This window comes from Carlito syrichta, unplaced genomic scaffold (assembly GCF_000164805.1).
Source record: "Carlito syrichta isolate Samal-C Ts95f unplaced genomic scaffold, Tarsius_syrichta-2.0.1 Scaffold315782, whole genome shotgun sequence".
Lineage (NCBI taxonomy): Eukaryota > Metazoa > Chordata > Mammalia > Primates > Tarsiidae > Carlito > Carlito syrichta.
In genome coordinates, this window is record NW_007259878.1 from 259233 (window position 1) to 272931 (window position 13699).

The 13699-nt window shown below is 38.9% G+C and overlaps 1 protein-coding gene across 1 annotated transcript in view; it reads left to right on the forward strand.

Moving 5' to 3' along the window:
- NBEAL1 (neurobeachin like 1) overlaps window positions 1-13699 on the forward strand; it is a 211707-nt gene that overhangs the window by 188501 nt on the left and 9507 nt on the right. The window contains exons 49-53 of the mRNA XM_008073238.2: window positions 1108-1217; window positions 4162-4334; window positions 5926-6020; window positions 12041-12157; window positions 12601-12762. Of these exons, the coding sequence (XP_008071429.2) occupies window positions 1108-1217; window positions 4162-4334; window positions 5926-6020; window positions 12041-12157; window positions 12601-12762 (657 nt within the window). The remainder of the gene's footprint in view (window positions 1-1107; window positions 1218-4161; window positions 4335-5925; window positions 6021-12040; window positions 12158-12600; window positions 12763-13699) is intronic.

Genomic DNA, 13699 nt, shown 5'->3' on the forward strand with positions numbered 1-13699 from the left:
GCTGATTTTTTGATTTGTTGTAGAGATGAGGTCTCGCTGCCCAGGCGGGTCTCGAAACCGTGGGCTCAGGCAATCCTCTCACCTCGGCCTCCCAAAGGCGCGGGATTACAGGCTGAGCCACCGAGCCTGGCCTCAAGGAAATTTTATACAAGAAAAATAGGGGTTAACATTAAAATTTACTATAAAACTGTAATAATGATAAGAAGTGATCATATAAAATTTGAGATATACATGCAGAACACATAAGTGATTATTTTACATGAATTTTTATTTAATCCACCTAACAGTCTTGTGAGATAGGCAATATTATTATTTCCCTTGTACAGATAAGAAATTAAAACTCAGAGAAGTGTGTCTTACCCAAGGTTATAGAGTTAGCAAGTAAGGAATCTGGGACCTTGGCACATGGACCAAACTTATATCTGTTTTATTCTAATTTTGTCATTTACAAATGTTAAAACTGGAATATAACACAGTGAACAGTAGAGATTCTAGAATTAGACCTATTTTTGAAATTATTTATATTGTATTTGCTTAGAAAAAGTCTAGAGAGATATAAAAAGAATAATAGTGTTTCTTGAGTGGTGGAATTCGTGTGATTTTTCAGTTTTAATACTGTATTTTTTTTAAGTTACTGAGTTTCCTTTGTGGGGTAACCTGTTACTTTTATAATCGAGAGGGTAAAAAGCTTTTCATTTTGAGAAAGTATTCACTTATGACTGTCATTGCAGGTAGATCTTAACAGTTTATCGTAAGTTTTACTTGTGATTTATGTTCTAAGTGATATGTATTATATATTATATTTTTATGGGAAGATGCAAATCTGAATTTCCTCTGTCAGCTAATAGGTGCTAATAATCTTTGCGAAATCAGGAGGAAAAATATTCTTACTAAAGACATATATTGGACAACTTTTCTTACAATATAATAAACAATTTTTTCCATTTGAATTATTTTAAAGACTTTCTTAATTACTCTCATGTTTTAAGAACACAGTTCTACAGTATTCTCTAAGTGATAATTGGTAACATTATGTGAATGTCTGGTGATTCTCTACTGTGCTTTTTACTTTTTCATTTAATTGAGTCTCCCTGTGTTCTTTCCTAGATAACAGTGAGCATGAATCATGTTATTGGAACCCATGGTTGGCTGCCTTATGACAGAAACATTTCTAATTACTTCACATTCATCAAGGATCAAACTGTGACAAATCCAAAGTAAGTAAATGAATATTTAAGGCAAAACAGCTATAGCAAGTACCTTATTGCCAAGGGAAAAAAAATGATTAATGGATTCATGTCATTCTGAAAGTAATTTTTTTTGTTTTAATTTTTTTATTTTAAAGTTGTGGGGTACAAGTCACAGTTAAGTATACAAATGTTTATCATGCAGGTACCCTTGTTGATAGGGTATGTCCCTCCCCTCCCCTGGCAGTTTCCCACTACTGCCAATTCTACCCACCCCCAAAGTAATGTTTTGAAATCCCAATTTTCTCTTCTTTCTCCCTTCTTCCCCTCTGTCCTCTACCCACCCTTCCCCTCTTTATAAGTTATATCCTGACTTTATATTGGTTTAAATGCAAAACTTGATTTCCATATTATCATTCATGAAAACAAAAATTACATTAGGAATGGTAGATTTAATTGTCATTATATTCTACCTTACTACTTAAAATAAGACCTATATGTTCTATGTAATAAGAATTTAGTATTTACCTTAGTTATGATAGGGACTCCCAAAAAAACTGGAATTATCTTTTGAAGGGTGGACCCCGTACTGCAGGTGTGTTAGTGTTCCTGTAACTCATCAGCATCTGTGTAGCAGCTAGCGTTGCTGTGAGAGTCTGCGTTTGACTTCAGTGGATATTTTTTGTAGATTCTTTCAAGCACATTTGCTCATTTCATGATGGACAATTTATGAGCATACCTGCCCACACTGCACTGAGTGTTCAGCAATTTTTTACCAAAAATGGCATCACTCCTGTGCCCCACCCTCCCTATTCACTCAGTCACCCCCCAAGCAACTTTTTTTTTTGTTTCCTCCGATGATAAAAGTCCCCAAAGGGAAACATTTTTGTCATTGTGGAAGAGAAACAAAAAACACAGAAGCATTCAAAGGCACCCAAATTGACAAGTTCAGAAACTGTTTTGAATAGTGGAAAAAGCATCTTGACAGGTGTATTGTATCAAATGGAGAATACATTGAAGGTGACTGAAGTTTAAATATGTAAGAATAAATACATGATTTTTTTTTTTGAGTTGGAGTCTCACTCTGTCGCCCAGGCTGAAGGGCAGTGGCATGCTCATGGCCACCGCAGCCTCTGCCTGCTGGGCTCAGGCCTCAGCCTTCCAAGTAGCTGGAACTACAGCACGTACTACCACGCCCAGCCAAATTTTTGATTTACTGTAGAGATGAGGTCTCGCCAAATTGCCCAGGCTGGTCTCAAACCCCTGGGCTCAGGTAATCCTCTTGCCTCGGCCTCCCAAAGTGCTAGGATTACAGGCTTGAGCCACCACTCCTGGCCCATATTTTTTTATAAATAAATTCGGGGTTTTGGGAGGGCCCCTCTTCTTTTTTTTCCCCCCTTTTCCAGAAGTTACATTCTAAGTTAGGTGATGTTTCCCTTACTCTGAGTTTTTTTAGCTATATGTTTCCTTATAGTTTTTTCTAGTTAAAACACATTCAGTATTATTTTGAGGAGCAAATTGCCTCATATATTTGAAAATTATTTAAAGTGATATATCAGCCTGGCTTGGTGGCTCAGCCTGTAATCCCAGCACTTTGGGAGGCTGAGGTGAGTGGATTGCCTGAGCCCGCAGGTTCGAGACCTGCCTGGGCAACTTGGTGAGACCTCATCTCTACAATAAATAAAAAATTAACCGAGCGTGGTAGGGTGCGCCTGTACTTCCAGCTACTTGGAAGGCTGAGGCGGAAGGATCGCCGGAGCCCAGCAGGTTGAGGCTGCGGTGGCTGGGAGCGGCCACTGCACTCCAGTCTGGGTGACAGAGTGAGACTCCAACTCAAAAAAACTCCAAAAAACAAATAAAGTGACATATCATATTATCTTTTTTGTCTTCCTCAACTAGGATGAAACTCTATGAGATTAGCAGCAATGTCTTTTTTTCCTTTTTATCCCACATTTGGCTTAGTACTGTTGTGTTTTACAGAAAGCATATTCTGAGCAAATTAATGTTGAATAATAAAGTTCTAGAGCTGGAGTGTGAGAATTAGCCCTCATTTTCTTGTTGTTGCTGTTGTTTTTGGAGTCAGAGTCTCACTCTGTCGCCCAGGCTAGAGGGCAGTGGCATGCTCACAGCCACTCTAGCCTAGACCTACAGGGCTCAACTGATCTTTCTGCCTCAGCCTTCCAAGTAACTGGAAATACAGACATGCGCCACAGGCCCAGCTAATTTTTTTATTTATGGTAGAGATGAGTTCTCGCCAAGTTGCCCAGGCTGGTCTGCAACCCGTGGGCTCAGGCAATCCTCACACCAAAGTCCTGGGATGATATGTGTGAGCCAACGTACCCGGCCAGCCCTCATTTTCTGTACACACTGAAGGTCAATTAGTTATGTCTTTCTGCAGAATCTAGATTGGCTAAGCTCACAGGTATTTCACTTATAAGTTAATATAAGACTTTAACTAGTCTTCACCAGTCTTAGCTTCTTTATTCTTAGTATATTTTTATTTTATGAAAAATATGAATAAGTTAAGATTAATATATTCTCTTTTAGTCTTTAGCATTTATTAACAGATTTTTTTAATCAATATTTTTTATTATGATGTTGTGGGGTACAGTTAAGGGTTAGGTATACAAATATGCTTCATTTAGGCCCCCTTGTTGATAACAGGTGTCTCCCCGTCCCCAGACAGATGTTTACTACCATTAGTCCCACCCCCCTCCCCTCCCCCCATAGTTTCCCCCACCACTATCAGTCATTTTCTTATGGTAGTGCGTTGGATGTTCAAGGTCCACTATATGAGTGAGAACATGCGATACTCAGATCTTTGTTTCTGTGAGAGGTCACTCAGTATTATAGACCACAGATATTTCAAATAGGACATTTGGTACTTATTTTTTATTTCTCAGACTTAAGAAATAGTTTATATTGGTCTAAGTGATATTATAAAGAAAAGTCTAATGTTTAATTGTGTTTACAGAACTCAGCGTAGTATGAATGGTCCTTTTGCTCCAGGACTGGAGGTCACTTCTAAGCTATTTGTAGCGTCACATGATGCGAAGTTGCTCTTCAGTGCTGGACACTGGGATAATAGCATTCAAGTGATGTCACTTACAAAAGGCAAAATTATCTCCCACATCATTAGACATATGGGTAAGCATTAACTTTTTTCCCAAAAATACCACAAAATGTGTTTTTCTAACTATAAAATTGGTACATGTTTCTTATAAAGAACATTAAAGTTTACCTTTGAAGCTGAGTGAACTTTTTCAAAGTGCAGTATTATAAATATTTTAAGCTTTTAGAATATGTCATGTATTTTAGGCATACTAAAACACCATCTAAATCAAATACAGCTTTACAATGTCTGGAAAATGTTAGGCTAAGCTTTTTTTTAGAATTGACTGATAGAAATAAGAATTTTAAGTCAAAATGTTAATAAATCTATTGTCGTTAAATAAGATGTCATTTGGCCTATACTATGTTAACATTAAAGCATGGGCTGGGCTCAGTGGCTCAGTCTGTAATCCCAGCACTTTGGGAGGCCGAGGCAAGTGGATTGTCTGAGCCCATGAGTTTGAGACCATCCCGGGCAACTTGGCAAGACCTTGTGTCTACAATAAATAAAAAATTAGCCAGATGTGGTAGCACGTCCCTGTAGTTTCAGCTACTTGGAAGGCTGAGATGGAAGGATCGCCGAAGCCCAGCAAGTCGATGGTTGGGTGACTGTAAGTGTGCCACTGCACTCCAGCCTGTGTGACGGAGTGAGGCTTCAAAAAAAAAAAAAAAGTAAGGTATGACAGTATTAAAATTTGTTAAATGTAGTTTTAAATGGTACTTCTTAGTGTCTTCGTCTTCAATGTAAGAATAAAACACTAAGTGAATTTTTTTTCCAATAAACCTGTTGGGGACGGAAAATAGAGTTTGCTCCTAGTTTTGTACCAGTGACTCCTTAGATGTCACTAAGCTCTGCTGTTTATAGTTCAGGAAAAATATATTGTATATTGTGAATTTACAGTATAATCTGTACTGTTTTTCTTAAGGACAAAGAGCCTATAGGATTGTAATTCCCAATGGGAGTAGAAGGTGAATGGGGTTGGAGAGCAGAGAAGCGTATCAAATTTGGTTGGGAATCCATCAAACTATCTAACTTTCTTCCAAGATTCTGATAGTCATTTCCAATACCACACATCTACTCCTTTTGCTCAAAGAAGGGTGATCTCAAAGAAAACTCTCTTAGGTGATTTTGATACTGCTTCTTTCCTATGTCACTCTTTCCTAGTGCATTTCCAGTGCCATCTCTACATTCCTCCATGGGAGAATAACTGATTTGGTAATATTTTGAACATTAACAAAAATTGCCCTTAAAGTTCTGTTCTAATTGCTGGGCATAGTGACACACACCTGTAGTCCCAGCACTTTGGGAGGAGGAAGAGAGAGGATTGCCGGAACTCAGGAATTTGAGATCAACCTGGGCAACTTGGCGAAACATTGTCTCTACAATAAATAAAAAACTTAGCTGGGTGTGGTGGCATGCGCCTATAGTTCCAGCTACTTGGAAGGCTGAGGTAGAAGGATCGCCTGAGCCCAACAGGTCAAGGCTGCGGTAGCCATGAGCATGCCACTGCACTCCAGCCTGGGTGATAGAGTGAGACTCCATCTCAAAAAATAAGATAAAATAAAAATAAAGTTCTATTCTAGTCAAACCAAGCATTTCATTTTATTTAATCCTTTTTTTTTACAGATATTGTGACTTGCTTAGCTACAGATTACTGTGGAATACATTTGATTTCTGGCTCCAGAGATACTACATGTATGATATGGCAAATAACACAACAGGTAGTCAAAATTTTAAATACTCTTAAATATCCACCGTGACAATATTAGTAAGATGTGCTAATAGGGTATTGGATTCTTCTCTGCAGTGAATGACTGAGCTCCTTTACATTTCTTTTTTTAAAGTTGGCATCTCATTCTATAGCTCAGACTGGAGTGCAGTGGCATGATAGGCTTACCACAGCCTTGACCTTCTGGGCTCAGACAATCCTTCTGCATCAGCCTCCCAAGTAGTTGAGACTGCAGGCGTGTGCCACTATGCCTGACTAATTTTTTTTTTGTGGAGACAAGGCCTTGCTATGTTGCTTAAGCCTGTCTCAAACTTCTCGGCTCAAGCGATCCTCCCACCTCTGCCTCCCAAAGTGCTGGGATTATACACATGAGCCACCGTGCCCAGCCTACATTCTTTAACCTACTTTTTGTCCTGTTTTTCTCACTTCACTTTTTTCTTAGATTTCTTGCCTGGTTCATTACCTTATTACTTTCCAAAAATTCTTCCTTGTGAACTCTCTTAGGAACATGATAATTTTTTGTATTATCTTGTTAGCATAATAATATTCCTAAACTGGGCTCGGTGGCTCAGCCTGTTATCCCGTGCCGTTGGGAGGCTGAGGTGAGTGGATTGCCTGAGCCTGCGGATTCGAGACTCGCCTGGGCAGCGAGACCTCGTCTCTACAATTTAAAAAAAAAAAAAAAAATCAGCTGGACGTGGTAGCGCATACATGTAATTCCTGCTACTTGGAAGGCTGAGGCGGAAGGATCTCCGGAGCCCAGCAGGTTGAGGCTGCGGTGGCCGGGAGCAGCCACTGCACTCCAGTCTGGGCGACAGAGTGAGACTCCAACTCAAAAAAATAAATAAATAAAATAATAATAATAATAATATTAATATTCCAACTTTCTTGCTTGTGGGACTGATAGACATCATAAATTTATAATTTTCATCTACCTTATTGTAGTTTCATAATAATATTTGTCCAGTAAGTATCTTTTTTTCTTTATGGCTTCTGGATTTTCTACCTTGTTTAACATACTTTTTTCACTCTGAATGTATTAAAATACTATCTAAGCATCTTCTTTTGAAATTTTTTCTTGTTTTATTGCTTATTAATTTTTAATATAGTGATTATTTTTCTACATTTTCTAAGACTTTGTTTATTTCATTTTTTTTTTGGAGCTGGAGTCTCACTCTGTCATCCAGGCAGGAGTACAATGGCGTGCTCACAGCCACTGCAGCCTCTACCTATTGAGCTCAGGTGATCCTTCCACCTCAGTCTTCCAAGTAGCTGGAAGTACAGGTGTGTGCTACCACGTCCAGCTGATTTCCCCCCCCACCTTGGCCTCCCAAAGTGTGGGATTACAGGCTTGAGCTCCCAGCCGACTTTATTTATTTCTAAATAGAAAGTCATTTATGTAAACATAAATTGTTAAGTAAGCCACCTCTTCCCACTGCATTGGATCTTTTTCTAGCCTTCCCATTGTTTTTTTTTTTTTTTTTTTTTTTTTTTTTTTTGAGTTGGAGTCTCACTCTGTTGCCCAGACTGGAGTGCAGTGGCCGCTCCCGGCCACCGCAGCCTCGACCTGCTGGGCTCCAGCGATCCTTCCGCCTCAGCCTTCGAAGTAGCTAGAACTACAGGCGTGCGCTACCATGCCCGGCTAATTTTTGATTTACAGTAGAGATGAGGTCTCGCCAAGTTGCCCAGGTGGGTCTCGAACCCGCGGGCTCAGACAATTCACTCACCTCAGCCTCCCAAGGCGCGGGATTACAGGCTGAGCCACCGAGCCCAGCTAGCCTTCCCATTCTTTTACACTTGCCTATTTTTTTTAAGTCAATACCAAATGTTTTTATTTTAGTAATTTAATATTTGGTAAGGCAGATTCCCCTGTCATTGTCTTCCCCTGTCATTGTGTTAACTATAAAGTTAAAATGCCCCAAGCATGGTGGCTCCTGTCTGTAATCCCAGCGCTTTGGGAAGCTCAGGAGGGACGATCACTTGAGCCCAGGAGTTCAAAACCAGCCTGAGCAACATAGTGAGACCTCATCACTACAAAAAATTAAAAAATTAGCTCGGTGTGGTACTGCCCCAGCTACGTGGGACGCAGAGGTGGAAGTATACCTTGAGCCTAAGAAGACAAGGCTGTGGTGAGCTGTGGAGTGCCACTGTACTCCAGCCTGGGCAACAAATGAGACTCTAACCAAAAAAAAAAAAACAAAAGTAAAGTCAAAATGTTCTCAGTTACTTTCATAGGTAATTGATTCTCTCATATAAACTTTAAAAATATTTTAACCATATTATCCTTTAAAAACTTCATTTTAATCTTACTGAAATTATATTTAATTGATATGTTAATTTGGTATATTTTTATAAGTATTTATATCCAGAAATAGAAAATATCATGTCATGTTTATTTCAGGTATTTTTTATGTCCCTTGATAAAATTTTTTATAACTTTTAATTTAAGTTTTATACTTTGTTATATTTATTTGAAATTATATTTTCATTAGTTTTGGTGACTTTTAAAATCAATTTTATTCCTTTTTTTTTTTTGAGTTGGTGTCTCACTCTGTTGCCCATGCTGGAGTGCAGTGGCATACTCAAGGCCGCCACAGCCTTGACCTACTGGGCTCAGATGGTCCTTCTGCCTCAGCCTTCCAAATAGCTGGAACTACAAGCACGTACCACCATGCCCAGCTAATTTTTTTATTTATTGTAGAGATGAGGTCTCGCCAAGGTGCCAAGGCTGGTCTTGAATCCATGGGCCTAGACAATCCTCTCATCTCAGCCTCCCAAAGTGCAGGGATTACAGGCGTGAGCCACCACACCTGGCCTCAATTTTATTTCTAATTGATTGTCGCTAGTATAAAGAAAAGCTATGAGCCGGGCTCAGTGGCTCAGCCTGTAATCCCGTGCCTTTGGAAGGCTGAGGTGAGTGGATTGCCTAAGCCCGCGGGTTCGAGACCCACCTGGGCAGGCGAGACCTCATCTCTACAATAAATCAAAAAAATTAGCTGGGCGTGGTAGCGTGCGCCTGTAGTTCCAGCTACTTGGAAGGCTGAGGCAGAAAGACCGCCGGAGCCCAGCAGGTTGAGGCTGTGGTGGCCGGGAGTGGCCACTGCACTCCGGTCTTGGTGACAGTGAGACTCCAACTCAAAAAAAAAAAAAAGAAAAGATATGTGGTGATTTGATTTATTTCTGTATCATTATTTTATATTCAATTACTTTACTATATGTTATCAGTTCTCTTGGTTATTCATATTTCTTGGATTTTCTGAGAATAAGGTAGATATATAATCATATGATCTGAAAATAAAGATATTTTATTTACTTTTTTTATATACTAATTATTTCACTTTCTTATCTTACTACATTTTTCACTAATGCAATAAAAAGGTGAGCATTCCTGCCTTACATGTGATTTTGATGAAAGTACCTTCACTGTTTTCCCATTTAGTATAGTATAGTACTTGCTGTTGAGGTCCACTAGCTGTGTTTTTCACATTTAAGTAGTAAGCCTCATTTTATTTATTTTTTCTATTGGTATCTTTTTAGTTTCAATGAAATTTCAAACAAGAAAATGTTGTAAAAATGGTATGTTTTATACCATTTGTCTTAACAATCTCTCTCAGTATCACCCTCCTTTTTTTTTTTACTGAACCATTTAAAAGTTGGAGACATCAGTCATTTTGTTTTACTCCTAAACAGGTCAGTATGTGTTTTCTAATAAGAAAGACAATCTTGTACATTTGTACAAGATTTTTACAGTTCAAGTATCAAAATCAGAATGTTTAACAGTGATATAATACTATTATCTATTCCACAGTCCGTGCTCTGATTTTTGTCAGTATTTCCAGTAATGTCCTTTACAGCTATTTTTCCCAGTTTCTTTTTTTACTTATAGCTTTCAATTTATATTTTTATTACTTTTGGTGACTTTTAAAATCAATTTTCTTTCTTTCTTTTTTTTTTTTTTGAGTTTGATTCTCACTCTGTTCGCCCAGGCTGGAGTACAGTGGCATACTCAAGGCCACCACAGCCTTGACCTGCTGGGCTCAGATGATCCTTCTTGATGTGATGATGTATTACATTGAGAAATTTCCTAGATTTGAACCATCCTTGAATTTTTGTAATAAGCCCACATAATATATGGTGTATTGTTATTACATTTTACTGCTGTATTTTATTTTCCAATGCTTAAATTATTTATCTGTCCTTAAATGAAATAAACCTGTTTTGTTCTTTATCTTAGTTAGTATTGGATTGTGAAGTCTTTATACAGTGAATTTGGGAAGGATTCTTTTTTCTCTGTAACTAGAATTCTTGAATTGCATGGAATTACCTGATTTTATTTGTTTTGTTTTTTTCTTTTTTTGAGTTGGAGTCTCACTGTCGCCCAGACTGGAGTGCAGTGGCTGCTCCCGGCCACCACAGCCTCGGCCTGCTGGGCTCCGGTGATCCTTTCACCTCAGCCTTCCGAGTAGCCGGAATTACAGGCGCGTGCTACCACGTCTGGCTAATTTTTTGATTTTATTGTAGAGATGAGGTCTTGTCTGCCCAGGCAGGTCTGGAACCCATGGGCTCAGGCAATCCACTTACTTCATCCTCCCAAAGGCGTGGGATTACAGGCTGAGCCACAGAGCCCAGCTTAATTTTTGATTTATTGTAGAGATAAGGTCTCACCAAGTTGCCCAGGTGGGTCTCGAACCTGCGGGCTCAGGCAATCCACTCATCTCAACCTCCCAAAGGCGCGGGATTACAGGCTGAGCCACCGACCCCGGCTGGAATTACCTAATTTTAAAAAGTTAAATAGAGCATACTAAGTGTTCAGACTGAGGCTGATAGGAGAAGACGAATGTGTCTCAGGTAGTAGAGTGACAAAGGGAATTCATGCACACTGTATAGTACAGGTAGAAGATCTGAGCAGATTTGTCTAGGATAAATATGAATAAAATTAATAACATGGCAACTATTTAAATGTTTCATAGTTTATAAAGTAACATATAAACAAAGCATGGTAAAGACATGAAGAAGAAAGAATCTTCTGGAAGATAACTCAATGACGGTGATTTTTTGCAATAAAAATTGTGTCATTAGGAAACGCAGTAAGAATAGCAACTCAGGCCGGGCTCGGTGGCTCAACCTGTAATCCCAGCATTTTGGGAGGCCAAGGTGAGTGAATTGCCTGAGCCCGCGGGTTCGAGACCCGCCTGGGCAACTTGACAAGACCTCATCTCTACAACAAATCAAAAATTAGTGGGGCATGGTAGTGTGCGCCTGTATTTTCAGCTACTTGGAAGGCTGAGGCGGAAGGATCACCGGAGCCCAGTAGGTGGAGGCTACAGTGGCCGGGAGCGGCCACTGCACTCCAGTCTGGGCAAGAGTGAGACTCCAACTCAAAAAAAAAAAGAATAGCAATTCAATAAAATAGGAAATGATAAAATAGCATAATAAGATGAAAATGGAAGTTACAGGAAAATCATAGGAAGATTAAAACCAATACTGCTACAAACATAAAGAAACTCAAAACCAAAACAGCAAGAAGCAAATTTGATGTGGCTGCAAACCGACTTAATGGCATAGGGAAAAAAAGACAAAGTGAATACAAATGAAAAAACTGACTTTAAAGCAATTAGAGAAAAAAATGATAGCTGTAGAAGTGAAAGACAAATTAGCATAAAGATAATTAATGTCCCTGAAGTAGGGACTCCAATAAATGAAAAAGGAAGTTAAGGAAGACTAAATCCATAGATTAAAAGAGGAAATAACGTGCCTGGAAGAATTAATCCGGACAATCAACTTTGACACCATCCAGATTAAGTTTTGAGCTTCAAAAGATTTAGAATAATTTGGTAGTCCAAGGAGAAACATAAGAACAATTACTACTGTGAGTAGACTGAGTGATAAAAAAAACTATGTGCAATGCTAGTTTGTGATTAGAACGTTTAAATGTAGTATAAGCCTTGTTAAGAAAAAAAAAAGAGGAAGCGAGAAAGCATTTATACTTTTGCTTTTCTGTTTTAATATTAGGGAGGTGTTCCTATGGGTTTAGCATCTAAACCTTTCCAGATTCTTTATGGACATACTGATGAGGTATTGAGTGTCGGCATCAGCACTGAGTTGGACATGGCAGTGTCAGGATCAAGGGTAAGATTTTATCTTTAAGAAATATATATGTTTTACAAACTTAGTAGCAACATTTATATCAAATAAGTTTGTTAGGGAAAACGGTAAAAGTACAGAAATACCGTATTTGTATAGGACTTTGCAAAAGTGGAATAATTTAGAAAGCCAAAACTTAGAGACTTGGCGATTTTATTGATTTTGTTAGTAAAGGAGAAAGACCAGTATAAGAAATACAATAATTGGTGAGACTTCATCTCTGCAATAAATCATTTACAAAAAAAGGAAGTACAATATTATGTGAAATTTCAAGATTGGAATGTTTCCTAAGGTATGTGCATCCTTTATGGACTAATCATTTTCTCTGTTCTTGTCCTACTTTCTTTATTTGGCCCACTCTGCTTTTTTTTCTTATTTGCTATTCTTTTCCTTTGCCTTTTAAATTTTCTGTTATTTTCTATATTTAGGATGGAACTGTGATTATACATACCATTCAGAAAGGTCAGTACATGAGGACTTTACGACCACCTTGTGAGAGTTCTCTGTCCCTGACCATTCCCAATTTGGCTATATCTTGGGAAGGGCATATTGTCATCTACTCCAGCATTGAAGAACAGACCACCGTCAAGGTATATAATCTTTCATGCAGTGAGGATAGACTACCAATAGTGTGTCTTTTCCTTTCCACATTATATATAAGGCATTTTGAAAAAGGAAAGAATATCATATTTTAATGAGAATGTTCTCCTTTTATCATTCAGTTGTTCATTTCTTACCATTCGATGGACTTTTACCACAATCTTATCCTCACCTTAGTATTTTATTTTAGGGATTTTTATTGGCATGTCTAATATATGATTTCAAAATAATATTATTATTATTTTTTTGAGTTGGAGTCTCACTGTAGCCCAGACTGGAGTGCAGTGGCCGCTCCCCGCCACCGCAACCTCAACCTGCTGGGCTCCGGCGATCCTTCCGCCTCAGCCTTCCAAGTAGCTGGAACTACAGGTGCACGCTACCATGCCCGGCTAATTTTTTTGATTTCTTGTAGAGATGAGGTCTTGCCTGCCCAGGCGGGTCTCGAACCCGCGGGCTCAGACAATCCACTCACCTCAGCCTCCCAAAGGTACGGGATTACAGGCTGGGCCACCGAACCCGGCTTAAAATAATTTTTAATTATATGAGACTTCATAAGGTTAAGTTGAAAGTGAAAATGAAAGCCGGACACTGTGACTCAAGCCTGTAATCCCAGCACTTTGGGGGGCCGAAGCGAGAGGATTGCCTGAGTACAGGTGTTCGAGACCAGCCTAGGCAACTTGGTGAGACCTCGTCTCTACAATAAATCAAAAAATTAAATGGGTGTGGTGGTACATACCTGTAGTTCGAGCTGCTTGGCAGGTTGATGTGGAAGGATCCCCTGAACCCAGCATGTTGAGGCTGCAGTGGCCATGAGCATGCCCCTGCACTCCAGCCTGGGCAATAGAGTGAGTCTCCAGCTCAAAAACCAAAAACAAAAAAAAGACCATGAAAAGGATAGCCAAGTTAAATTCTTTTTTTTTTTTTTTT